This window comes from Oncorhynchus mykiss, chromosome 10 (assembly GCF_013265735.2).
Source record: "Oncorhynchus mykiss isolate Arlee chromosome 10, USDA_OmykA_1.1, whole genome shotgun sequence".
NCBI lineage: Eukaryota > Metazoa > Chordata > Actinopteri > Salmoniformes > Salmonidae > Oncorhynchus > Oncorhynchus mykiss.
In genome coordinates, this window is record NC_048574.1 from 85,900,076 (window position 1) to 85,925,298 (window position 25,223).

The 25,223-nt window shown below is 46.5% G+C and overlaps 2 protein-coding genes across 3 annotated transcripts in view; both read left to right on the plus strand.

Annotated features, from left to right (window-relative positions):
- LOC118966668 (protein NLRC3-like) overlaps positions 1-25,223 on the plus strand; it is a 56,754-nt gene that overhangs the window by 6,222 nt on the left and 25,309 nt on the right. The gene's annotated exons all lie outside the window — the stretch shown is intronic.
- Positions 481-20,324, plus strand: LOC118936495 (NACHT, LRR and PYD domains-containing protein 1 homolog). 2 transcript variants are annotated; one of them, XM_036934352.1, is made up of 10 exons: positions 481-597; positions 1,221-1,258; positions 1,835-1,899; positions 2,032-2,246; positions 2,431-2,687; positions 2,845-2,973; positions 17,763-17,889; positions 17,967-17,996; positions 18,532-18,908; positions 20,146-20,324. In XM_036934352.1, exons 3-9 carry the CDS (start codon positions 1,892-1,894, stop codon positions 18,864-18,866), a joined length of 1,101 nt encoding a protein of 366 aa, XP_036790247.1. In that variant the 5' UTR covers positions 481-597; positions 1,221-1,258; positions 1,835-1,891; the 3' UTR covers positions 18,867-18,908; positions 20,146-20,324. The 2 variants fall into 2 exon arrangements, with proteins under 2 accessions (XP_036790247.1, XP_036790246.1); XM_036934351.1 differs by lacking the exons at positions 481-597; positions 1,221-1,258 and having other exon boundaries at positions 1,792-1,899.

The following is a 25,223-nucleotide window of genomic DNA, read 5'->3' on the forward strand; positions in this document are numbered from 1 at the left end:
TCAAGCCTGGACCTGAGGACACCAGAGACCATGGTGGAGAGTGTTGGATCAAGCCTGGACCTGAGAACACCAGAGACCATGGTGGAGAGTGTTGGATCAAGCCTGAACCTGAAGACACCAGAGACCATGGTGGAGAGAGTTGTATCAAGCCTGGACCTGAGAACACCAGAGACCATGGTGGAGAGTGTTGTATCAAGCCTGGACCTGAGAACACCAGAGACCATGGTGGAGAGAGTTGGATCAAGCCTGAACCTGAAGACACCAGAGACCATGGTGGAGAGAGTTGTATCAAGCCTGGACCTGAGGACACCAGAGACCATGGTGGAGAGTGCTGGATCAAGCCTGGACCTGAGGACACCAGAGACCATGGTGGAGAGTGTTGTATCAAGTCTGGACCTGAGAACACCAGAGACCATGGTGGAGAGAGTTGGATCAAGTCTGGACCTGAGGACATCAGAGACCATGGTGGAGAGAGTTGGATCAAGCCTGGACCTGAGGACACCAGAGACCATGGTGGAGAGTGCTGGATCAAGCCTGGACCTGAGGACACCAGAGACCATGGTGGAGAGTGTTGGATCAAGTTTGGACCTGACAAATGTGAGTGTTAACTGATAATTGTTTATGACTCAAAATATTTTTAAAGCGTTCATTACAGTTGATTCCCAGGCAAGGAACACGATCATGATCTATTTGGTCAAAAAAAACTTAAAGGTAGAGTCAGCGATATGACGTAGATGCACAAAGTAAATCACATAGTGGGTCAATTTTCTACAACAACTAAGAGCATTGGAGAGCACGATGCTAAACTTCTCTGCTGTTTTGGTCCCGTGGCTACCACACCGTAAGAGAGTGAAGAGAACCCACGCACATGGGCAGATACTGTGTGTGACTGTGTGAGAGAGAAGTCAGGCATCTTGCTCATCACAATATCTGTGGTGCTGCTCGTACATCATCATTTAGCTGACTCTACCTTTAAGCTCTCATCCTAGAATCTACCAAAAATCAGACCCCCAACATCTACAAAACATGGACCAGAACGATGTTGTTTCCTGCTTCTACAAATATTAATTAATATAACACTTATGTCAGATTATGGTCTGCTAATGAGTGTACATTCTGTGACTGTTGCTCACTTATATTCATTTTTATTACAAGTCTAATTATAAATTCATTATTCCATGATATTGTCCATTTTAAATAACAACCACTTTTTCCTTCAGGGATTCCTCAGAGCTGTAAGACTTGTGACCATTTTGAGGTAAGTCATAATGTCAATTATTACTTTTACATACCTGCAGGAGTCAGGCACAGTCTCAAAGCCAGGTGTGTAGTGACCAACCATTCATACTGGGATATAGACAGTCCTGTGTTCTGCTTTAGTAATATAAACACAGTCTCAAAGCCAGGTGTGTACTGACCAACCATTCATACTGGGATATAGACAGTCCTGTGTTCTGCTTTAGTAATATAAACACAGTCTCAAAGCCAGATGTGTACTGACCAACCATACTGGTACAGTGCCTTGCGAAAGTATTCGCCCCCCTTGAACTTTGCGACCTTTTGCCACATTTCAGGCTTCAAACATAAAGATATAAAACTGTATTTTTTTGTGAAGAATCAACAACAAGTGGGACACAATCATGAAGTGGAACGACATTTATTGGATATTTCAAACTTTTTTAACAAATCAAAAACTGAAAAATTGGGCATGCAAAATTATTCAGCCCCCTTTTTCAACTTTCTATTGAAACTTCCATTGAGTCTAGCACTAGACTCGATCTGTGTCCAGGAAACAGGCCCCATATGTATTATTGACATGCTTGTCCTTGTTCAGGACTCCACACACTGGCTTCAGATTGAACCCTTGACTTCCACTGTCCAGGGAGTGACAATGTTCAGGTAAAATAACTACTTTTAACATTTCATTCCACTTGCTAGTGTATTTCCCCATTACCTTTGGGAATAGTCTTCTAATCCAACCTCTCCATTTGACCATTGACCTTCTCTACCATATCTTGTTGTTGTCCTCAGACACAGGACACCCAAAGGGAGTTATGAGTGCACAGTGTCTGGGCTCCGCTGGCTGTGTGAGAGAGATGTCATTCTGAAGTATCACTTCAGGAACTGGGAACCCTACAGTCAACTTCTGAAAGACATGCAGTACACACAAGGTGGTCCATTGCTGGACATCACTATGGAGTTAGGTGAACTGGAGGAAGTTCATCTGCCACACTTTGTCTGTTTAGGTAAAACCATATAGAAATAGTATTCAGAAAGACATTTCCATGTAACTGAGTTTCACTTCCTGAGTTAATTAACTATTCTGGGAGATTGAGTTTACTGTGATCTGGTACTGCATATTCTTTGTGTTTTAGTTGGATGAATAATACAATATTTGTTGTTCTGTCTCCTTTTTATGGTGTTGTTCAGGGACCAACCCTTCCCTGAGGAATGAGATGAAGATTCTTCATGTAGAGGAACATGGAGTGTCTTTAGAGGAAGTGCATGAGGTCACCAGATTCCATGCTAAGATTCTCCATCCCAAGTTCTCAGCTATCTCTCTGATACTGAGATTACTGTCTTGGAACGTAGACGTCCACTGTGAGCTGATGCTCTATCTGACAGTGATAAAGGAAAAACTAATTCAACGCCTATACCTGTTCCCCAGTGACCCCGGCCAGATACAGGTGAGGTACCATTATTATAGAGATGACCTTAAACTGTACCACTGGTTAGTTATGTTGACACTCATTAAATGAAGATAAGTGTGTTGCTAGTTTTCTGAATCATGTTTGAATCAGACTATACATTGACTGGCTGTGTATTCCATGCCTCGTTTCGCAGGCTGTGGAACAACAGGAATCAAAGTTTCAAGGGTCTGAAAGGATTCCCATCACAAGACCAGAGCGGTCCTTCAAACTGAATAGTTACTTCAGACTGAACATTCCCTGTTCAACCTCCATCAATCCACCGGTACAGTTTTAGTAGACTAAGAAAAGGAATCTGACATTTCAGTCACAAGTCACATATCTCTCTCTCTCTCTGTCTCTGTTCATGCTGGCAGTGTTTGGTGCATGCTGGGTATTGTATGAGCGAGTGTGAGTGTTGCCTGGAGTTAGATCGCCTGTGGTTACTTTTCTGGGTGGTTTCCTTTTTGCCGCTGATTCAGGTTTTTTTCAGTGGTAGAATTAGATATATTGTATTTCTTGTTGAATTGTCCTGGTTTTGGTTGGGATGGTTTTGGTTGGGATGTGACAGAGGGGAGTCACGTGTCTGTGGCCTCAGTTGAGGAGGATCAGGAGAAGGATATTGTCATGTATTGTCATGTTGTGTCTTGTTTCTGTCCTTTCTCTTCACCCTGTCTCCCCCTGCTGGTCGTTTTAGGTTACCTTTTCTCCCCCTCCTTCCCCCAGCTGTTCCTTGTCTCCTCCTAACTACCTCGTCACCCCTTTTCCCACCTGTTCCCTTTTTCCCTCTGATTAGTCCTCTATATCTCTCTCTGTTTTTGTTCCTGTCCTTGTCGGATTCTTGTTTGTGTTGTTCATGCCTGAACCAGACTATCGTCATGTTTGCTGCAACCTTGTCCTGTCCTGTCGGAACCTGCCGGTCCATCTGAGCCTACGTTTGTTTTCTTATTAAAGAAGCTCTGTTTACGTTAATTCGCTTTTGGGTCCTCATTCACGCAACGTAACAGAAGAATCCGACCAAGAATGGACCCAGCGACTTCGGATCCTCTCCACTCAGCCGTCGAGATCCAGGGAGCGATGCTAGGCAGACACGAGCAGGAATTGTCTGCTGCTCGACATGCCGTTGAGACCCTGGCCACCCAAGTCTCCAACCTCACAGAACAGGTTCACCATCTCCGCCTCGATCCACCGGCCACTTCCAGGGCTTTCGAATCTCCGGAGCCCAGAATCAATAACCCGCCGTGTTACTCTGGGGAGCCCACTGAATGCCGCTCGTTCCTCACCCAGTGTGATATTGTGTTTTCTCTCCAGCCCAACACTTACTCCAGGAGCACTGCTCGTGTCGCCTACGTCATATCTCTCCTTATTGGACGGGCTCGTGAGTGGGGCACGGCAATCTGGGAGGCAAGGGCTGAGTGTACTAACCAGTATCAGGACTTTAAGGAGGAGATGATACGGGTTTTTGATCGATCTGTTTTTGGGGAGGAGGCTTCCAGGGTCCTGTCTTCCCTATGTCAAGGTAATCGATCCATAACAGACTACTCTATTGAGTTTCGCACTCTTGCTGCCTCCAGTGGCTGGAACGAGCCGGCTTTGCTCGCTCGTTTTCTGGAGGGTCTCCGCGCAGAGGTAAAGGATGAGATTCTCTCCCGGGAGGTTCCTTCCAGCGTGGATTCCTTGATTGAACTCGCTATTCGCATTGAGCGACGGGTTGATATTCGTCACCGAGCTCGTGGAAAGGAGCTCGCGTTCTCCGTTGCCCCCCTCTCCGCATCACTACCATCTTCCTCTGCCGGCTCGGGTGCTGAGCCTATGCAGCTGGGAGGTATCCGCATCTCGACTAAGGAGAGGGAACGGAGAATCACCAACCGCCTCTGTCTCTATTGCGGTTCTGCTGGTCATTTTGTCACTTCATGTCCAGTAAAAGCCAGAGCTCATCAGTAAGCGGAGGGCTACTGGTGAGCGCTACTACTCCTGTCTCTCCTTCAAGATCCTGCACTACCTTGTCGGTCCATCTACGCTGGACCGGTTCGTCAGCTTCCTGCAGTGCCTTGATAGACTCTGGGGCGGAGGGCTGTTTTATGGACGAGACCTGGGCTCGGGAACATGACATTCCTCTCAGACAGTTAAGGGAGTCCACGGCCTTGTTCGCCCTGGATGGTAGTCCTCTCCCCAGGATTCAGCGTGAGACGCTACCTTTAACCCTCACTGTTTCTGGTAATCATAGCGAAACCATTTCTTTTTTAATTTTTCGTTCACCTTTTACACCTGTTGTTTTGGGCCATCCCTGGCTAGTTTGTCATAATCCTTCCATTAATTGGTCTAGTAATTCTATCCTCTCCTGGAACGTCTCTTGTCATGTGAAATGTTTAATGTCTGCTATCCCTCCTGTTTCCTCTGTCTCTTCTTCACAGGAGGAGCCTGGTGATTTGACAGGGGTGCCGGAGGAATATCACGATCTGCGCACGGTGTTCAGTCGGTCCAGGGCCACCTCTCTTCCTCCACACCGGTCGTATGATTGTAGTATTGATCTCCTTCCGGGAACCACTCCCCCCCGGGGTAGACTATACTCTCTGTCGGCTCCCGAACGTAAGGCTCTCGAAGATTATTTGTCTGTAGCTCTTGCCGCCGGTACCATAGTCCCCTCCTCCTCTCCCGCCGGAGCGGGGTTTTTTTTGTTAAGAAGAAGGACGGGTCCCTGCGCCCCTGCATAGATTATCGAGGGCTGAATGACATAACAGTGAAGAATCGTTATCCGCTTCCTCTTATGTCTTCAGCCTTCGAGATCCTGCAGGGAGCCAGGTTATTCACTAAGTTGGACCTTCGTAACGCTTACCATCTCGTGCGCATCAGGGAGGGGGACGAGTGGAAGACGGCGTTTAACACTCCGTTAGGGCACTTTGAATACCGGGTTCTTCCTTTCGGCCTCGCTAACGCTCCAGCTGTCTTTCAGGCATTAGTCAATGATGTCCTGAGAGACATGCTGAACATCTTTGTTTTCGTTTACCTTGACGATATCCTGATTTTTTCACCGTCACTCCAGATTCATGTTCAGCACGTTCGACGTGTCCTCCAGCGCCTTTTAGAGAATTGTCTTTTTGTGAAGGCTGAGAAGTGCTCTTTTCATGCCTCCTCCGTCACATTTCTCGGTTCTGTTATTTCCGCTGAAGGCATTAAGATGGATCCCGCTAAGGTCCAAGCTGTCATTGATTGGCCCGTCCCTAAGTCACGCGTCGAGTTGCAGCGCTTTCTCGGCTTCGCGAATTTCTATCGTCGTTTCATCCGTAATTTCGGTCAGGTGGCAGCCCCTCTCACAGCCCTTACTTCTGTCAAGACGTGCTTTAAGTGGTCCGTTTCCGCCCAGGGAGCTTTTGATCTCCTCAAGAATCGTTTTACATCCGCACCTATCCTTGTTACACCTGACGTCTCTAGACAGTTCGTTGTCGAGGTTGACGCGTCAGAGGTGGGCGTGGGAGCCATTCTTTCTCAGCGCTCCCTCTCTGACGACAAGGTCCACCCTTGCGCGTATTTTTCTCATCGCCTGTCGCCGTCGGAACGTAACTATGATGTGGGAAACCGCGAACTGCTCGCCATCCGCTTAGCCCTAGGCGAATGGCGACAGTGGTTGGAGGGTGCGACCGTTCCTTTTGTCGTTTGGACTGACCATAGGAACCTTGAGTACATCCGTTCTGCCAAACGACTTAATGCGCGTCAGGCGCGCTGGGCGCTGTTTTTCGCTCGTTTCGAGTTCGTGATTTCTTATCGTCCGGGCTCTAAGAACACCAAGCCTGATGCTTTATCTCGTCTCTTCAGTTCTTCAGTAGCCTCCACTGACCCCGAGGGGATTCTCCCTGAGGGGCGTGTTGTCGGGTTGACTGTCTGGGGAATTGAGAGGCAGGTAAAGCAAGCACTCACTCAAACTCCGTCGCCGCGCGCTTGTCCTAGGAACCTTCTTTTCGTTCCCGTTCCTACTCGTCTGGCCGTTCTTCAGTGGGCTCACTCTGCCAAGTTAGCCGGCCACCCTGGCGTTCGGGGTACGCTTGCTTCCATTCGCCAGCGTTTTTGGTGGCCCACCCGGGAGCATGACACGCGTCGCTTCGTGGCTGCTTGTTCGGTCTGCGCGCAGACTAAGTCCGGTAACTCCCCTCCTGCCGGCCGTCTCAGGCCGCTTCCCATTCCCTCTCGACCGTGGTCTCACATCGCCTTAGATTTTGTCACCGGACTGCCTTCGTCAGCGGGGAAGACTGTTATTCTTACGGTTGTCGACAGGTTCTCTAAGGCGGCTCATTTTATTCCCCTTGCTAAGCTTCCTTCTGCTAAAGAGACGGCACAAATCATCATCGAGAATGTTTTCAGAATTCATGGCCTTCCGTCAGACGTCGTTTCGGACAGAGGTCCGCAATTCACGTCTCAATTTTGGAGGGAGTTTTGCCGTTTGATTGGGGCTTCCGTCAGTCTCTCTTCCGGCTTTCACCCCCAGTCTAACGGTCAAGCAGAACGGGCCAATCAGACTATTGGTCGCATCTTACGCAGTCTTTCTTTTCGCAACCCTGCGTCTTGGTCAGAACAGCTCCCCTGGGCAGAATACGCCCACAACTCGCTTCCTTCGTCTGCGACCGGGCTATCTCCTTTTCAGAGTAGCCTCGGGTACCAGCCTCCGCTGTTCTCATCTCAGTTCGCCGAGTCCAGCGTCCCCTCCGCTCAGGCTTTTGTCCAACGTTGCGAGCGCACCTGGAAGAGGGTCAGGTCTGCACTTTGCCGTTATAGGGCGCAGACTGTGAGGGCTGCTAATAAGCGTAGAACTAAGAGTCCTAGATATTGTCGCGGTCAGAGAGTTTGGCTCTCCACTCAGAACCTTCCCCTTAAGACGGCTTCTCGCAAGTTGACCCCGCGGTTCATTGGTCCGTTCCGTATTTCTCAGGTCATTAATCCTGTCGCAGTTCGACTTCTTCTTCCGCGATACCTTCGTCGCGTCCACCCGGTCTTCCATGTCTCCTGTATCAAGCCCGTTCTTCGCGCCCCCGCTCGTCTTCCCCCCCCCCCCCCCCATCCTTGTCGAGGGCGCACCCATATACAGGGTCCGTAGGATTTTGGACATGCGTCCTCGGGGCCGTGGTCATCAATACCTAGTAGATTGGGAGGGGTACGGTCCTGAGGAGAGGAGTTGGGTTCCCTCTCGGGACGTGCTGGACCGTGCGCTGATCGAGGATTTCCTCCGTTGCCGCCAGGTTTCCTCCTCGAGTGCGCCAGGAGGCGCTCGGTGAGTGGGGGGGTACTGTCATGTATTGTCATGTTGTGTCTTGTTTCTGTCCTTTCTCTTCACCCTGTCTCCCCCTGCTGGTCGTTTTAGGTTACCTTTTCTCCCCCTCCTTCCCCCAGCTGTTCCTTGTCTCCTCCTAACTACCTCGTCACCCCTTTTCCCACCTGTTCCCTTTTTCCCTCTGATTAGTCCTCTATATCTCTCTCTGTTTTTGTTCCTGTCCTTGTCGGATTCTTGTTTGTGTTGTTCATGCCTGAACCAGACTATCGTCATGTTTGCTGCAACCTTGTCCTGTCCTGTCGGAACCTGCCGGTCCATCTGAGCCTACGTTTGTTTTCTTATTAAAGAAGCTCTGTTTACGTTAATTCGCTTTTGGGTCCTCATTCACGCAACGTAACAGAAGAATCCGACCAAGAATGGACCCAGCGACTTCGGATCCTCTCCACTCAGCCGTCGAGATCCAGGGAGCGATGCTAGGCAGACACGAGCAGGAATTGTCTGCTGCTCGACATGCCGTTGAGACCCTGGCCACCCAAGTCTCCAACCTCACAGAACAGGTTCACCATCTCCGCCTCGATCCACCGGCCACTTCCAGGGCTTTCGAATCTCCGGAGCCCAGAATCAATAACCCGCCGTGTTACTCTGGGGAGCCCACTGAATGCCGCTCGTTCCTCACCCAGTGTGATATTGTGTTTTCTCTCCAGCCCAACACTTACTCCAGGAGCACTGCTCGTGTCGCCTACGTCATATCTCTCCTTATTGGACGGGCTCGTGAGTGGGGCACGGCAATCTGGGAGGCAAGGGCTGAGTGTACTAACCAGTATCAGGACTTTAAGGAGGAGATGATACGGGTTTTTGATCGATCTGTTTTTGGGGAGGAGGCTTCCAGGGTCCTGTCTTCCCTATGTCAAGGTAATCGATCCATAACAGACTACTCTATTGAGTTTCGCACTCTTGCTGCCTCCAGTGGCTGGAACGAGCCGGCTTTGCTCGCTCGTTTTCTGGAGGGTCTCCGCGCAGAGGTAAAGGATGAGATTCTCTCCCGGGAGGTTCCTTCCAGCGTGGATTCCTTGATTGAACTCGCTATTCGCATTGAGCGACGGGTTGATATTCGTCACCGAGCTCGTGGAAAGGAGCTCGCGTTCTCCGTTGCCCCCCTCTCCGCATCACTACCATCTTCCTCTGCCGGCTCGGGTGCTGAGCCTATGCAGCTGGGAGGTATCCGCATCTCGACTAAGGAGAGGGAACGGAGAATCACCAACCGCCTCTGTCTCTATTGCGGTTCTGCTGGTCATTTTGTCACTTCATGTCCAGTAAAAGCCAGAGCTCATCAGTAAGCGGAGGGCTACTGGTGAGCGCTACTACTCCTGTCTCTCCTTCAAGATCCTGCACTACCTTGTCGGTCCATCTACGCTGGACCGGTTCGTCAGCTTCCTGCAGTGCCTTGATAGACTCTGGGGCGGAGGGCTGTTTTATGGACGAGACCTGGGCTCGGGAACATGACATTCCTCTCAGACAGTTAAGGGAGTCCACGGCCTTGTTCGCCCTGGATGGTAGTCCTCTCCCCAGGATTCAGCGTGAGACGCTACCTTTAACCCTCACTGTTTCTGGTAATCATAGCGAAACCATTTCTTTTTTAATTTTTCGTTCACCTTTTACACCTGTTGTTTTGGGCCATCCCTGGCTAGTTTGTCATAATCCTTCCATTAATTGGTCTAGTAATTCTATCCTCTCCTGGAACGTCTCTTGTCATGTGAAATGTTTAATGTCTGCTATCCCTCCTGTTTCCTCTGTCTCTTCTTCACAGGAGGAGCCTGGTGATTTGACAGGGGTGCCGGAGGAATATCACGATCTGCGCACGGTGTTCAGTCGGTCCAGGGCCACCTCTCTTCCTCCACACCGGTCGTATGATTGTAGTATTGATCTCCTTCCGGGAACCACTCCCCCCCGGGGTAGACTATACTCTCTGTCGGCTCCCGAACGTAAGGCTCTCGAAGATTATTTGTCTGTAGCTCTTGCCGCCGGTACCATAGTCCCCTCCTCCTCTCCCGCCGGAGCGGGGTTTTTTTTGTTAAGAAGAAGGACGGGTCCCTGCGCCCCTGCATAGATTATCGAGGGCTGAATGACATAACAGTGAAGAATCGTTATCCGCTTCCTCTTATGTCTTCAGCCTTCGAGATCCTGCAGGGAGCCAGGTTATTCACTAAGTTGGACCTTCGTAACGCTTACCATCTCGTGCGCATCAGGGAGGGGGACGAGTGGAAGACGGCGTTTAACACTCCGTTAGGGCACTTTGAATACCGGGTTCTTCCTTTCGGCCTCGCTAACGCTCCAGCTGTCTTTCAGGCATTAGTCAATGATGTCCTGAGAGACATGCTGAACATCTTTGTTTTCGTTTACCTTGACGATATCCTGATTTTTTCACCGTCACTCCAGATTCATGTTCAGCACGTTCGACGTGTCCTCCAGCGCCTTTTAGAGAATTGTCTTTTTGTGAAGGCTGAGAAGTGCTCTTTTCATGCCTCCTCCGTCACATTTCTCGGTTCTGTTATTTCCGCTGAAGGCATTAAGATGGATCCCGCTAAGGTCCAAGCTGTCATTGATTGGCCCGTCCCTAAGTCACGCGTCGAGTTGCAGCGCTTTCTCGGCTTCGCGAATTTCTATCGTCGTTTCATCCGTAATTTCGGTCAGGTGGCAGCCCCTCTCACAGCCCTTACTTCTGTCAAGACGTGCTTTAAGTGGTCCGTTTCCGCCCAGGGAGCTTTTGATCTCCTCAAGAATCGTTTTACATCCGCACCTATCCTTGTTACACCTGACGTCTCTAGACAGTTCGTTGTCGAGGTTGACGCGTCAGAGGTGGGCGTGGGAGCCATTCTTTCTCAGCGCTCCCTCTCTGACGACAAGGTCCACCCTTGCGCGTATTTTTCTCATCGCCTGTCGCCGTCGGAACGTAACTATGATGTGGGAAACCGCGAACTGCTCGCCATCCGCTTAGCCCTAGGCGAATGGCGACAGTGGTTGGAGGGTGCGACCGTTCCTTTTGTCGTTTGGACTGACCATAGGAACCTTGAGTACATCCGTTCTGCCAAACGACTTAATGCGCGTCAGGCGCGCTGGGCGCTGTTTTTCGCTCGTTTCGAGTTCGTGATTTCTTATCGTCCGGGCTCTAAGAACACCAAGCCTGATGCTTTATCTCGTCTCTTCAGTTCTTCAGTAGCCTCCACTGACCCCGAGGGGATTCTCCCTGAGGGGCGTGTTGTCGGGTTGACTGTCTGGGGAATTGAGAGGCAGGTAAAGCAAGCACTCACTCAAACTCCGTCGCCGCGCGCTTGTCCTAGGAACCTTCTTTTCGTTCCCGTTCCTACTCGTCTGGCCGTTCTTCAGTGGGCTCACTCTGCCAAGTTAGCCGGCCACCCTGGCGTTCGGGGTACGCTTGCTTCCATTCGCCAGCGTTTTTGGTGGCCCACCCGGGAGCATGACACGCGTCGCTTCGTGGCTGCTTGTTCGGTCTGCGCGCAGACTAAGTCCGGTAACTCCCCTCCTGCCGGCCGTCTCAGGCCGCTTCCCATTCCCTCTCGACCGTGGTCTCACATCGCCTTAGATTTTGTCACCGGACTGCCTTCGTCAGCGGGGAAGACTGTTATTCTTACGGTTGTCGACAGGTTCTCTAAGGCGGCTCATTTTATTCCCCTTGCTAAGCTTCCTTCTGCTAAAGAGACGGCACAAATCATCATCGAGAATGTTTTCAGAATTCATGGCCTTCCGTCAGACGTCGTTTCGGACAGAGGTCCGCAATTCACGTCTCAATTTTGGAGGGAGTTTTGCCGTTTGATTGGGGCTTCCGTCAGTCTCTCTTCCGGCTTTCACCCCCAGTCTAACGGTCAAGCAGAACGGGCCAATCAGACTATTGGTCGCATCTTACGCAGTCTTTCTTTTCGCAACCCTGCGTCTTGGTCAGAACAGCTCCCCTGGGCAGAATACGCCCACAACTCGCTTCCTTCGTCTGCGACCGGGCTATCTCCTTTTCAGAGTAGCCTCGGGTACCAGCCTCCGCTGTTCTCATCTCAGTTCGCCGAGTCCAGCGTCCCCTCCGCTCAGGCTTTTGTCCAACGTTGCGAGCGCACCTGGAAGAGGGTCAGGTCTGCACTTTGCCGTTATAGGGCGCAGACTGTGAGGGCTGCTAATAAGCGTAGAACTAAGAGTCCTAGATATTGTCGCGGTCAGAGAGTTTGGCTCTCCACTCAGAACCTTCCCCTTAAGACGGCTTCTCGCAAGTTGACCCCGCGGTTCATTGGTCCGTTCCGTATTTCTCAGGTCATTAATCCTGTCGCAGTTCGACTTCTTCTTCCGCGATACCTTCGTCGCGTCCACCCGGTCTTCCATGTCTCCTGTATCAAGCCCGTTCTTCGCGCCCCCGCTCGTCTTCCCCCCCCCCCCCCCCATCCTTGTCGAGGGCGCACCCATATACAGGGTCCGTAGGATTTTGGACATGCGTCCTCGGGGCCGTGGTCATCAATACCTAGTAGATTGGGAGGGGTACGGTCCTGAGGAGAGGAGTTGGGTTCCCTCTCGGGACGTGCTGGACCGTGCGCTGATCGAGGATTTCCTCCGTTGCCGCCAGGTTTCCTCCTCGAGTGCGCCAGGAGGCGCTCGGTGAGTGGGGGGGTACTGTCATGTATTGTCATGTTGTGTCTTGTTTCTGTCCTTTCTCTTCACCCTGTCTCCCCCTGCTGGTCGTTTTAGGTTACCTTTTCTCCCCCTCCTTCCCCCAGCTGTTCCTTGTCTCCTCCTAACTACCTCGTCACCCCTTTTCCCACCTGTTCCCTTTTTCCCTCTGATTAGTCCTCTATATCTCTCTCTGTTTTTGTTCCTGTCCTTGTCGGATTCTTGTTTGTGTTGTTCATGCCTGAACCAGACTATCGTCATGTTTGCTGCAACCTTGTCCTGTCCTGTCGGAACCTGCCGGTCCATCTGAGCCTACGTTTGTTTTCTTATTAAAGAAGCTCTGTTTACGTTAATTCGCTTTTGGGTCCTCATTCACGCAACGTAACAGATATGGACATTTCTGATATGATAGCAGCTGGCGATGACTCAATGGACAATCTAGGTAAATGGGTTTCTGGACCAGACTTCGGGGAAATCTGTTAAATTGGCTTGGGTATTGTCGTAAAAAATCGGTTCAAATATGACACTTGCAAGAACTTGTGAAATCAATATAGGCTTTTAATACAACGTAAAGCAAGCCGGAGTGGTCCGTGGAACACACCCCGCTTCCCAGAGCCCCGGCTCCTGTATTTATACACATATAGCATATGGGTCCAACCCATATGCAGATAAGCATACTTCCCCTAATTCTTTTGCCTACCATTATCTTTTTAGTTCAGGCTTCCTGCTTGTTCACGCCCAATAACGCCTATATCTCCTTTTCGTCAGATTATAATGGTGGCAAGACCCTTGCTTTGTCCTAAAAATACTATACATTCCTCTATCCTATAGGCTTGCTTTGTCCCTGCACTTAGCTTAATGCGTTATTTTGTATGTGTGTTATCTAGGATCAGCAGACTATGTGTCTCCTCTGTTTTTAGCGTGTCCAGCTATACTAAAAATACTATACATTCCTTTATTCTATAGGCTTGCTTTGTCCCTGCACTTAGCTTAATGCGTTCTTATGTATGTGTGTTATCTAGGATCAGCAGACTATGTGTCTCCTCTGTCTTGTGTGTCCAGTTGTCCTAGGCGCCTATGTGTCGCCTTCTCTTCGTGTGGTCTGTTTTTCATGTTCAGCTGTCCTATACTCTCATGGCCTTACTCTGGCCTCCTGTCCTATACAATAGCCAATGCATTTTACCAGAATGGCGAATGCACTCTAAGTGTATCTCTCTCTTGTGTTACAGTATTATGTTTCTCCCTATATGTACATCTTTCTCCCACAGTATTAGAAGTAATAAAACAGAAAAGGCTTCATGTAGTTTTTCAACAGGAGATACATGTCACGTTCTGACCTTTATTTCCTTTGTTTTGTATTTATTTAGTATGGTCAGGGCGTGAGTTCGGGTGGGCAGTCTATGTTTGATTTGATTTCTATGTTTAGGCCTAGTATGGTTCTCAATCAGAGGCAGGTGTCATTAGTTGTCTCTGATTGAGAATCATACTTAGGTAGCCTGGGTTGCACTGTCCGGCGCTGCTGCCGGAGCCTCCCGCCTGTCCGGCGCTGCTGCCGGAGCCTCCCGCCTGTCCGGCGCCAACCTCTGTCCCGATCTGCCCCACCTCTGTCCAGTGGGGTCATTGAGAAGGGTGGCCATGGTGAGAAAGCCACGGAGGCGGACAATAAGGCGGACTAAGACAATGGTGAAGTGGGGTCCGCGTCCCGCGCCAGAGCCGCCACCACGGACAGACGCCCACCCAGACCCTCCCCTATAGGTCAAGGTTTTGCGGCCGGAGTCCGCACCTTTGGGGGGGGGGGGGGGGGGGGTACTGTCACGTTCTGACCTTTATTTCCTTTGTTTTGTATTTAGTTAGTATGGTCAGGGCGTGAGTTGGGTGGGCAGTCTATGTTTGATTTTCTATGATTTGGGGATTTCGGCCTAGTATGGTTCTCAATCAGAGGCAGGTGTCATTAGTTGTCTCTGATTGAGAATCATACTTAGGTAGCCTGGGTTGCACTGTTTGTTTGTTGGCTGATTGTCTATGTTGATTGCTTGTTTCAGCGCAGTTTGCATTTAGCTTCACGGTTCTTTCGTTTATTGTTTTTTGTATAGGGTTTCAGTGTTCAGCGTTTTCTGTATTAAAATTAATGATGAACACATACCACGTCGCATTTTGGTCCTCCGATCCATCTCGCCTCTCCTCTTCAGATGAAGAGGAGGACGACCGTGACATACATGATGATGCTAATGAGGTGGACTGGGGAATATGGTGGGAGGGGCAGCTTTTACACATGTTCTGCTGTTTGGGGTTTTAGGCTGTGTTTCTGTTCAGCACTTTGGGATATCAGCTGATGTACGAAGGGCTTTATAAATACATTTGATTTGATATACTCAGTCATGGTACTACTTTCAGTGCTGGGACGGCAATTTTGTTTTCCTCAGGCTTAAGGGTGACTGGTATCTAGAGATTGTCAAAGGTTGGGTTTTAGTGGTCAATGTTTTTTTTGTAATGTTTCTGCTCCTGATGAGGGTACAGAGCCTATTGCTGTATTTGATCAGGTAATGGAAACCTTAAGACAGCGTGGCTTTGTGTCTGTCTGGTCTACTAACTGAGTTTGAGCTTTCTGATGTGTGGAGAGTAAAGAATGCAAAAGTTAGTCAGTACACATGGTTAAAAATTAATGAAGGTGGTGTCGGTGCAGCAAGGTCAGACAGGTTGTATGTATCTGATCACTACTGTAGTAGTTAATGAAGGTGGTGTCGGTGCAGCAAGGTTAGACAGGTTGTATGTGTCTGAGCTCTACTGTAGTAGTTAATGAAGGTGGTGTCGGTGCAGCAAGGTTAGACAGGTTGTATGTATCTGATCACTACTGTAGTAGTTAATGAAGGTGGTGTCGGTGCAGCAAGGTTAGACAGGTTGTATGTATCTGAGCTCTACTGTAGTATTTAATGAAGGTAGTGTCGGTGCAGCAAGGTTAGACAGGTTGTATGTATCTGAGCTCTACTGTAGTATTTAATGAAGGTGGTGTTGGTGCAGCAAGGTTAGACAGGTTGTATGTATCTGAGCTCTACTGTAGTATTTAATGAAGGTGGTGTCGGTGCAGCAAGGTTAGACAGGTTGTATTATCTGAGCTCTACTGTAGTATTTAATGAAGGTGGTGTTGGTGCAGCAAGGTTAGACAGGTTGTATGTATCTGATCACTACTGCAGTAGGGTTGTAAGGTGACATTACTCCTGAGGGTTTTTCTGATCACCATATTGTTACTGTTGATATTCACTTGTCATGTCCATGAAGGTCATCACCTTATTGATATTTTAACATGAAGATATTACATGACGCAATGTTTTGGGAAAGGTTTTTGGTGTTTTGGGAAAAATTGAGGGTTATTAATTTGAATTTTGAATCCTTGAGACAATGGTGGGAGGTTGGGATGGCCCAAATACGTGTGTCTTGTCAACAGTATACTGCTCCGTCTAGTATTGAGTTAAAGAGACTATCAGGGCCCTTGAACAGGACATCAAATCTATTGAATTGAAGTTGCTCACTCAGAGGGACCCCGGAGCCCCTGGCATCGCTGTTTTTCCATCTGAGTTCTATAAGCACTGGGGTGCTACCCCAGCTGTCTATTGGGGGGGATTTTTATGAAGTGGTGTGTGAATCTTGTCGTGAGTATTCTCTTCCTGTATCCTGTCAACGTGTTGTGCTTTCATAGTTGCAAAAAGGGGGGATTTGGCCCTTTAAAAAAAACTGCCGATTTGTTGCATTGCTGTGTGCAGAATATAAAATATCTAAGTGTCTCTCAAACAGGTTGAAAGAATATCTGGGGCTGTTGGTCCACAAGGACCAGTCGTACTGTGGACCTGACCGCTCTATCGTTGAGAACTTGTTTCTGATAAGAGATGTTTTAGACATTTGTAAACTGTCTGATGTGAATGTGGGTTTACTTCCTTTGGATCAGGAGAAGGCTTTTGACCGTGTGGACCACCATGTTTAAAACAATGAAAGCCTTTGGGTTTGGGGATGTTTTTTTTGTCTTGGATGAGTTTACTGTCTGCTGGGGCCTCGTGTATGGGGAGGGTGGGTTGAGCTGCCCCATCCCCATCCAAAGGGGCATCAGGCAGGGATGCCCAATTTCAGGACTGATATATTGTCTAAAGTTAAACTGTTACATTGGTGCCGTGACCCGGATCACTGGTTGCTGCGGAAAAGGAGGAGGTCAAAAGGGAGGTGAGTGTAACTGGTGTGAAATGGGTAGCTAGTTAGCAGTGGTGCGCGGCTACGGCCACGGCTTTTGTGGAGCGATGGGTAACGATGCTTCGAGGGTGACTGTTGACGTGTGCAGAGCGTCCCTGGTTCGCGCCCAGGTTGGGGCGAGGGGATGGGCGTAAACTCTAAACTGTTACACAAGGCCTGGTGGACATCTCTTCTAGGATCATGGCTTTCTGGCTTCATGCAGCCCAGAGACTGTTGTACTGTGACGGTTCTAGCTGGGTGGATACAGCCGACACATTGATGAGGAGAGCAGGCTGTTTGGCTTAGACAAGCACCTTTTCCTCATAGAGCTAGAGGGGGTGATTTGTCTGGTCTGACTCCATTCTATGAGTCTGTTATACAGGCTTGGAGAGTTTTCACCATGTTGGGGAGGGGTGTCCATTCTGTGCTGAGTCTGAAACTCTGGCACATCTGTTCTTACAGTGTCCCAGGTTGGTAGGGATGATTGACCTGATCACTGGTTGGTTCTCAGCTATGGGAGAGGTTTTCTCTTCCCAAATGTTCGTATTTGGGACAAAGTACAGGTTTAGTAGAAGGGGTGTAGTTCTCTTACTTAACTTTGTGTCAGGGGGCAGCTAAATTATCAATTTGATAGACATGAAAGAACAGTATTCGGGGACAGGGGTCTGTGGACGTGGTGGGAATGCTGGAGGGGATGTTGGCAGCCAGATTGAGGGTTGAGTTTGCCTGTTACAAAATGGTTAACATTGATCTGTTTGAGTATGTGGGTTATTCAGAGGCGGTTATATTTAGTTACTGTGGCGGAAGATTTGGAGTTGTGTTTTTAATTAATGTTTAACCATGTTTTTGTTTAACCTGTGTCTCTCTCTCTCTCTCTCTCTCTCTCTCTCGCTCTCTCCCCCTCCCTCGCTCTCTCTCCCCCTCCCTCCCCCCAGAGGATTCATCTCATACATAGAGTCACCACACCAAGCTATTTCAAGGTGGATATGGAAATTACAGAGATTGAGATGGAGTTAATTGGTGATGATGAGAGTATAGTATGGAAAGAAACTCTACAAAAATGTAGGAGAATATGTCAATTATAACTTTTTCTGACAGATGCTATTTAGAGTGATAAAACCTATTTTTGTTTCTTTCAGATGAATTCATCACTGAAACCCATTCAACTAGTAAGTAAACAGGAGAGGTACAAACCAATGACTTGAGGGTCAGTCAACATGGTTTACTGTAGGACCTGGACTAGTCCTGATTATAAAAGACTGTCTTCAAGAACAATGACATCTCTTCCAGGACTTGATGTAGATTAGCCTGGTTCTGAATGTCCCAATGACATCTCCTCCAGGACTTGATGTAGATTAGCCTGGTTCTGAATGTCCCAATGACATCTCCTCCAGGACTTGATGTATATTAGCCTGGTTCTGAATGACCCAATGACATCTCCTCCAGGACTTGATGTATATTAGCCTGGTTTTGAATGCCCCAATGACATCTCCTCCAGGACTTGATGTAGATTAGCCTGGTTCTGAATGATCCAGACTGTTTTTCTATGTCTGTGAAACCGTCCCTAAATGAGAATTTGTGATATGTTCAGGTCGTTATTGTAAAAGGGAATGTTTTCTCAATACTTTTATTTTAGGAGTCTGCTTCTAAATGACTGAAATGTAAATGTACAAATGTAATTATTTTGTAACCTGACTCTCTCAGGTGCTGTGTTGGGGGCAGGAGGTCCGGCTGAGAGCAGTCTGACTGGTTCTGCAGAGCAGCAGCTGCGTTCTGTACGGACAGAGTTTGTGAAACGAGTATCAGGACCTGTCCTGGATGGTCTGCTGGACAGACTCCTGCAACACACAGTCATCAACCAGGAGGAAATGGAGTCAGTGAAGGTGATAGCTGAGAGGGCAGAGAAGGCACGTGACATCATCGACATGGTGTTGAGAAAAGGAAATGAGTCATGTTCCAGGATGATCAACATTCTTGGGGAGCTGGACGCCTATCTTTGTTCACAGCTTCAGATCAACAGTGTTGGGGTACCAACCTAATGGTAGAATGGATAGTAACAGTGTTGGGGTACCAACCTAATGGTAGAATGGATAGTAACAGTGTTGGGGTACCAACCTAATGGTAGAATGGATAGTAACAGTGTTGGGGTACCAACCTAATGGTAGAATGGATAGTAACAGTGGTGGGGTACCAACCTAATGGTAGAATGGACAGTAACAGTGTTGGGGTACCAACCTAATGGACAGTAACAGTGTTGGGGTACCAACCTAATGGTAGAATGGACAGTAACAGTGTTGGGGTACCAACCTAATGGTAGAATGGATAGTAACAGTGTTGGGGTACCAACCTAATGGTAGAATGGACAGTAACAGTGTTGGGGTACCAACATAATGGATAGTAACAGTGTTGGGGTATCAATCTAATGGTAGAATGGACAGTAACAGTGTTGGGGTACCAACCTAATGGTAGAATGGATAGGAACAGTGTTGGGGTACCAACCTAATGGTACCCCAACTATGCCACATTACTCATCTCATATGTATATACTGTACTCGATACCATCTACTGCATCTTGCCTATGCCGCTCTGTACCATCACTCATTCATATATCTTTATGTACATATTCTTTATCCCTTTACACTTGTGTGTGTATAAGGTAGTAGTTGTGGAATTGTTAGGTTAGGTTATTACTCGTTGGTTATTACTGCATTGTCGGAACTAGAAGCACAAGCATTTCGCTACACTTGCATTATCATCTGCTAACCATGTGTATGTGACAAATAAATTTGATTTGATTTGGAATGGACAGTAACAGTGTTGGGGTACCAACATAATGGATAGTAACAGTGTTGGGGTATCAACCTAATGGTAGAATGGATAGTAACAGTGTTGGGGTATCAACCTAATGGACAGTAACAGTGTTGGGGTATCAACCTAATGGACAGTAACAGTGTTGGGGTATCAACCTAATGGACAGTAACAGTGTTGGGGTATCAACCTAATGGTATAATGGATAGTAACAGTGTTGGGGTGCCAACCTAATGGTAAAATGGACATTAACAGTGTTGGGGTACCAACCTAATGGTAGAATGGATAGTAACAGTGTTGGGGTACCAACCTAATGGTAGAATGGATAGTAACAGTGTTGGGGTATCAACCTAATGGTAGAATGGACAGTAACAGTGTTGGGGTACCAACCTAATGGTAGAATGGATAGTAACAGTGTTGGGGTACCAACATAATGGTAGAATGGGGACAGTAACAGTGTTGGGGTACCAACCTAATGGATAGTAACAGTGTTGGGGTACCAACCTAATGGTAGAATGGATAGTAACAGTGTTGGGGTACCAACCTTATGGTATAATGGATAGTAACAGTGCTGGGGTATCAACCTAATGGTAGAATGGGTAGTAACAGTGTTGGGGTACCAACCTAATGGACAGTAACAGTGTTGGGGTACCAACCTAATGGATAGTAACATTGTTGGGGTACCAACCTAATGGTAGAATGGATAGTAACACTGTTGGGGTACCAACCTAATGGTAGAATGGATGGTAACAGTGTTGGGGTACCAACCTAATGGTAGAATGGATAGTAACAGTGGTGGGGTACCAACCTAATGGTAGAATGGATAGTAACAGTGGTGGGGTACCAACCTAATGGTAGAATGGGTAGTAACAGTGTTGATCCTGATCCTAGACCATTTAAATATAGTTTTTGGTTCTTAACATGGTTCCATAGTGCTCTTGTTTTGAGTTTTAACATGATAAAGAGAAAGTATTCTGTTTCTGGGTAGTTTACTGTACACACACCTGTTACATACCTGTTACATACACACCTGTAACATACACGCCTGTTACAAAGATACCTGTTGCATACACACTTGTTACATGATCATTCATACACACCTGTCACATACACACCTGTTACATTTACACCTGGTCCGTGATCATTCATACACACCTGTTACATTTACACCTGTTATGTGATCATTCATACACACCTGTTACATACACACCTGTTACAAAGATACCTGTTGCATACACACTTGTTACATGATCATTCATACACACCTGTTACATACACACCTGTTATGTGATCATTCATACACACGTCTGCTAGGATCATAACACACCTGTTCAGAAATACCAGACAAAGAATATAAAAGGGGTGACCAAGATCCAATCATGGACTGAGATTACAGTTGAAAACACAACTACACACAACGGAAATCTGCGTATGGCATTAAATTAGCTTTATATGTGAGGTAACCAATCAGAAAGCTAGTTGATGGCCGGTAAACCAATCAGAAAGCTAGTTGATTCCGTATGAACCTAAAGTGGTCTTAGTGATATCAACCCTCCTCCCAGAGAGCTACTGGGTCTGCAGGCTTTTGCTTCAGCCCTGCTCTAACACACCTCATTCTGCCAGTCAAGGTTCTGATTAGACTGATTAGTAGAATCAGGTGTGTTAGAGCAGGGTCGGAGTGAAAGCCTGCACGGCCAGTAGTATCTCTCCAGGAGTAGGTTTGGCCGTCCCGTTTTAATCCTACATATTCCTCTATCTCCATGGCAACCCCCTGAGCATGACCCTCGACCTTTACTGATCAGCCAAAGCTGTCCCAAATGGCATCCTATTCCCCATAGAGAGCCCTATGGGCCCTGGTCATATTAGTGCACTCCATAGGGAATAGGGCGAAGCAGTACATTATATAAGGAGGAGGGTGCTATTTCAGGGTGTGACCATAGACAACAGTCAGAGTTTGTGTGATTGTCTCTGGTTTAGAGGTGACAGTCTTGTGTGCCAAGATGAGGAGGTAGGGGAGTCTAGAGCTGTGTTCGAATACCCATACTAACATACTGTATATTACATACTTAATGAGTATATACTACATACTATTAGTTCATTTTAGTATACTGTATACTTAATGAGGATATACTACATACTATTAGTTCATTTTAGTATACTGTATATTACATACTTAATGAGGATATACTACATACTATTAGTTCATTTTAGTATACTGTGTACTACATACTAATGAGTATATACTACATACTATTAGTTCATTTTAGTATACTGTATACTACATACTTAATTATTATACACTACATACTATTAGTTCATTTTAGTATACTGTATACTACATACTTAATTATTATACACTACATACTATTAGTTCATTTTAGTATACTGTATACTACATATTATTAGTTCATTTTAGTATACTGTAACCGACCAGCTCGTTGCTTTCTCTACCGGAAGTTGATGCTGTTGCTATGCAACCTCTTGCTAGCTAGTTAGCGTAACACATTTACTAGTTAGACATTGTTCGACTTTGGGTGTGTTATTAAATTCAATCTGGACGCTTAGACAGAGGAGTAGGGTTGATTTGAGCTTTCTGGTGCTGCTGGAAACAATTTAATTACGTTTTTTCCCCCCGATGTTTACTGACACTGGTCATATTCAACGGGTGTTGAGCGCCTCGTAAATTCATTATTCTGCGCTCTGGTCTCTCAGGCGAGATGCTCTGAAATCGGAGTAGAGACAGAGAGAATTTACAAAAACACAACGACTATACCATTTAGCTAAGCTAAGAATGACGGGAATAATCCAGTCAATAAACGTTGAGTAGTTAGTTGGCCTGTAGTTAATATACTGGCACGTTTGATGTATAAGTAGCCAACTAATGTACCGTTAGGTAGGTAGCTAACATACCGGTACATACAGCTGTAATGTTATGATGTGTGGTTCGTAAGGACAGCGTAGCAAGCAAATTATCAGCCAACATAACGTGTAAGGTAACTTATTTGAAAAGTAATTACTTTATTACATTGCTCAAAATGTTCTTAACATTTGTCAAAATTTGTTAAAGCAATTAATTTGTATCCGCTGTCGTTGGACTTCAGCAACATACTTTCCACTATTTTCTTCAAATCTGAAAACGATGTAAAGCCCCGCCCATTTCATGAAGAATTGCATTATGGGCCCAAAGTACGGAAGTAGTGTGCTCTGCTTGTAAACATATTTTGGCGAATAGGTACGAGATCCGGGAACTTTTGGCAAACTAAACTATATCATACTATGACTAATAAGCATACTATATACTCAAATCACGTCACAAATAGTACGGTTAGTGTGGTTAGTATGAGTATTAGAAAACGGTCTTCCATCTGAAATTACACCCTATTGGAGGAGATGAGGGGAGACTAAGATTACCATCTGAAATGACACCCTATTGGAGGAGATGAGTGGAGTGGAGGATTACCATCTGAAATGACACCCTACAGGAGGAGATGAGGGGAGGCTAGGATTACCATCTGAAATGACACCCTATTGGAGGAGATTGTAAACATGTATTGTATATAACTTGTAAACATGTATTGTGATGTTATTGGAATGTACTTACTGTATTTGCATACTCACTGTGAATGTGTCTGGGAAACTGGCTCTGAGAATTTGGCATTCAACTTTAAACCACAGAAATGTATTTGATGAATATATTGTACAGTGTTGGCCTGTTAGAGGTTCATGAGAGAGGCTGAATACCAACACAACCATCTCAGTCTATCAGCAGTTTTCTCAGTGAGAGCCTCACGTCTGGAACATATTGACCATTGACAGACATAAGGAGCTGTGTAACCTGTCACCTCTTTACCAATGACTTGAGAGTGTCTGAAGGACATATAAGGAGCTGTTAACCTGTCACTCCTTTACCAATGACTTGAGAGTGTCTGAAGGACATATAAGGAGCTGTGTAACCTGTCACCCCTTTACCAATGACTTGAGAGTGTCTGAATGACATATAAGGAGCTGTTCAACCTACGTAGATCTACCTGCCCAGGGACTACAGTTAAACTAGCTAGCTGGTAAATCTGTCACATTTACAGAAATGTTAATTGATGTGAAGTATCTCTGTCAAATACATTTTCAATAAATGACAGGAAAAGGAATGGAATGTATTTGTCTGTGCATGTCTATCTCTGAATGTGTGTTGGTCTCTGTGTGTGAATGTGTCTTTGATTAGTGTGATTAGTTCAATGTAACTTCACATTATAAATTGTATTTTTTTAAACTTCATATGCTATACATTATAATCAATATTTTGGGGGGTTTGCAGAATCATTGTCTGTCATTGGTTACCCATCCTATCATGTTACCATAACAACACAGATATGACCGTTTTGCGTCCTTCTGCCGAACCTGGTTGTTGTCACACTGCCCTCTACTGGTAGCACTGCAAAACATCACTTAATCAAATCCTGATATAAAATAATACAAAATGCACGTGTACCAGATAGAATATGAATTTATGGGCTGAATACTGGCATTAAGTGTATGAAAACGTTACATGACATAAATGTGAATATATAATATAAACTGATCCATGTTGAACCAGCCCACTGTGTTGAAATAGGAAGTACATTTATAAGGAAGTAAAGGAAAAAATGGACAATATCGTTAGAAGAAAAATGTTTCTAAGGTTTGTACTGTACCGTTCTTTTACAATTTTATGGAGAAAAGTGGTTCGGAGAAGTTAGGCCATCGCACAGAGAGGGGTAAGACATCCACAAAATTGTTAAGTTATTACAATACTGATTTCAACTTTCAATAATAATTATTTTAGGCTTCCTTACATTGATGCTGATTCATATTGATCAGCCTAGTCAATATGAATCAATGTTATATTGCAGTCTACAGGGCTATGAGGTAGGTAGGGTGTGGGCGATTGACTGCACATGATCGTGATTATTATCTTTGCGCTCTTTCACTTCCCGGAGGAAGACGTGTATCACGTAAACTAGTTTCTTTGAAAAATAAAAGTAATTCTCCTCAATTCGGGCAAGTAAAAGTGACGTGCGGCAATGGGTATTGAAACCAAATGAAGGGCTTATGTGAAAAGTTTTTGCCGCGATCACAACAACTGGGAACAACTGGGAGCTCTGAAAAATACGATGTCAGCTCTCGAGAAAGAGGACGGTTCAAATCGATTTTTCCCAGTCAGATTTAGTTTTTTACCGAGATCGCTGTGGTTTTGAATGCGACATTAAGTTGATAAACTCAGAAAGGTGGTGATCTGCTATGCTCACTAGTTACCACATCCACAAAGTCAGAAGGTCCGCCTACCCGACCAATCAGATGAGGGAGTGTGATGACGCATTAGCTTACCCGACCAATCATATGGTTGCGGGAAACGCTGCAATCTCCAAATGGGAAATCTCGAGTTCAAGTTTTGAGGACCAAATAACGAAATACATTCAGGAACAAGAACTGGCAACGTCACTAAAATTCATAACATCTGGATAATACAAAAGTTTTGGCCAAAGAATTAAGTGGGCGTTTTCTTTTTTTCGATAACTAGTATTTAAATGATTAGATCAACTGTTTGTTTTTTA

Excerpts from the sequence above, each read along its gene's own strand:
- LOC118936495 (XM_036934351.1), top strand. The coding sequence starts at position 1,817 with ATGCTTGTCCTTGTTCAGGACTCCACACACTGGCTTCAGATTGAACCC. Across the intron at positions 2,688-2,844 it reads GTGACCCCGGCCAGATACAG|GCTGTGGAACAACAGGAATC; the intron begins GTGAGGTACCAT and ends CTCGTTTCGCAG. Across the intron at positions 2,974-17,762 it reads CAACCTCCATCAATCCACCG|AGGATTCATCTCATACATAG; the intron begins GTACAGTTTTAG and ends CCCTCCCCCCAG.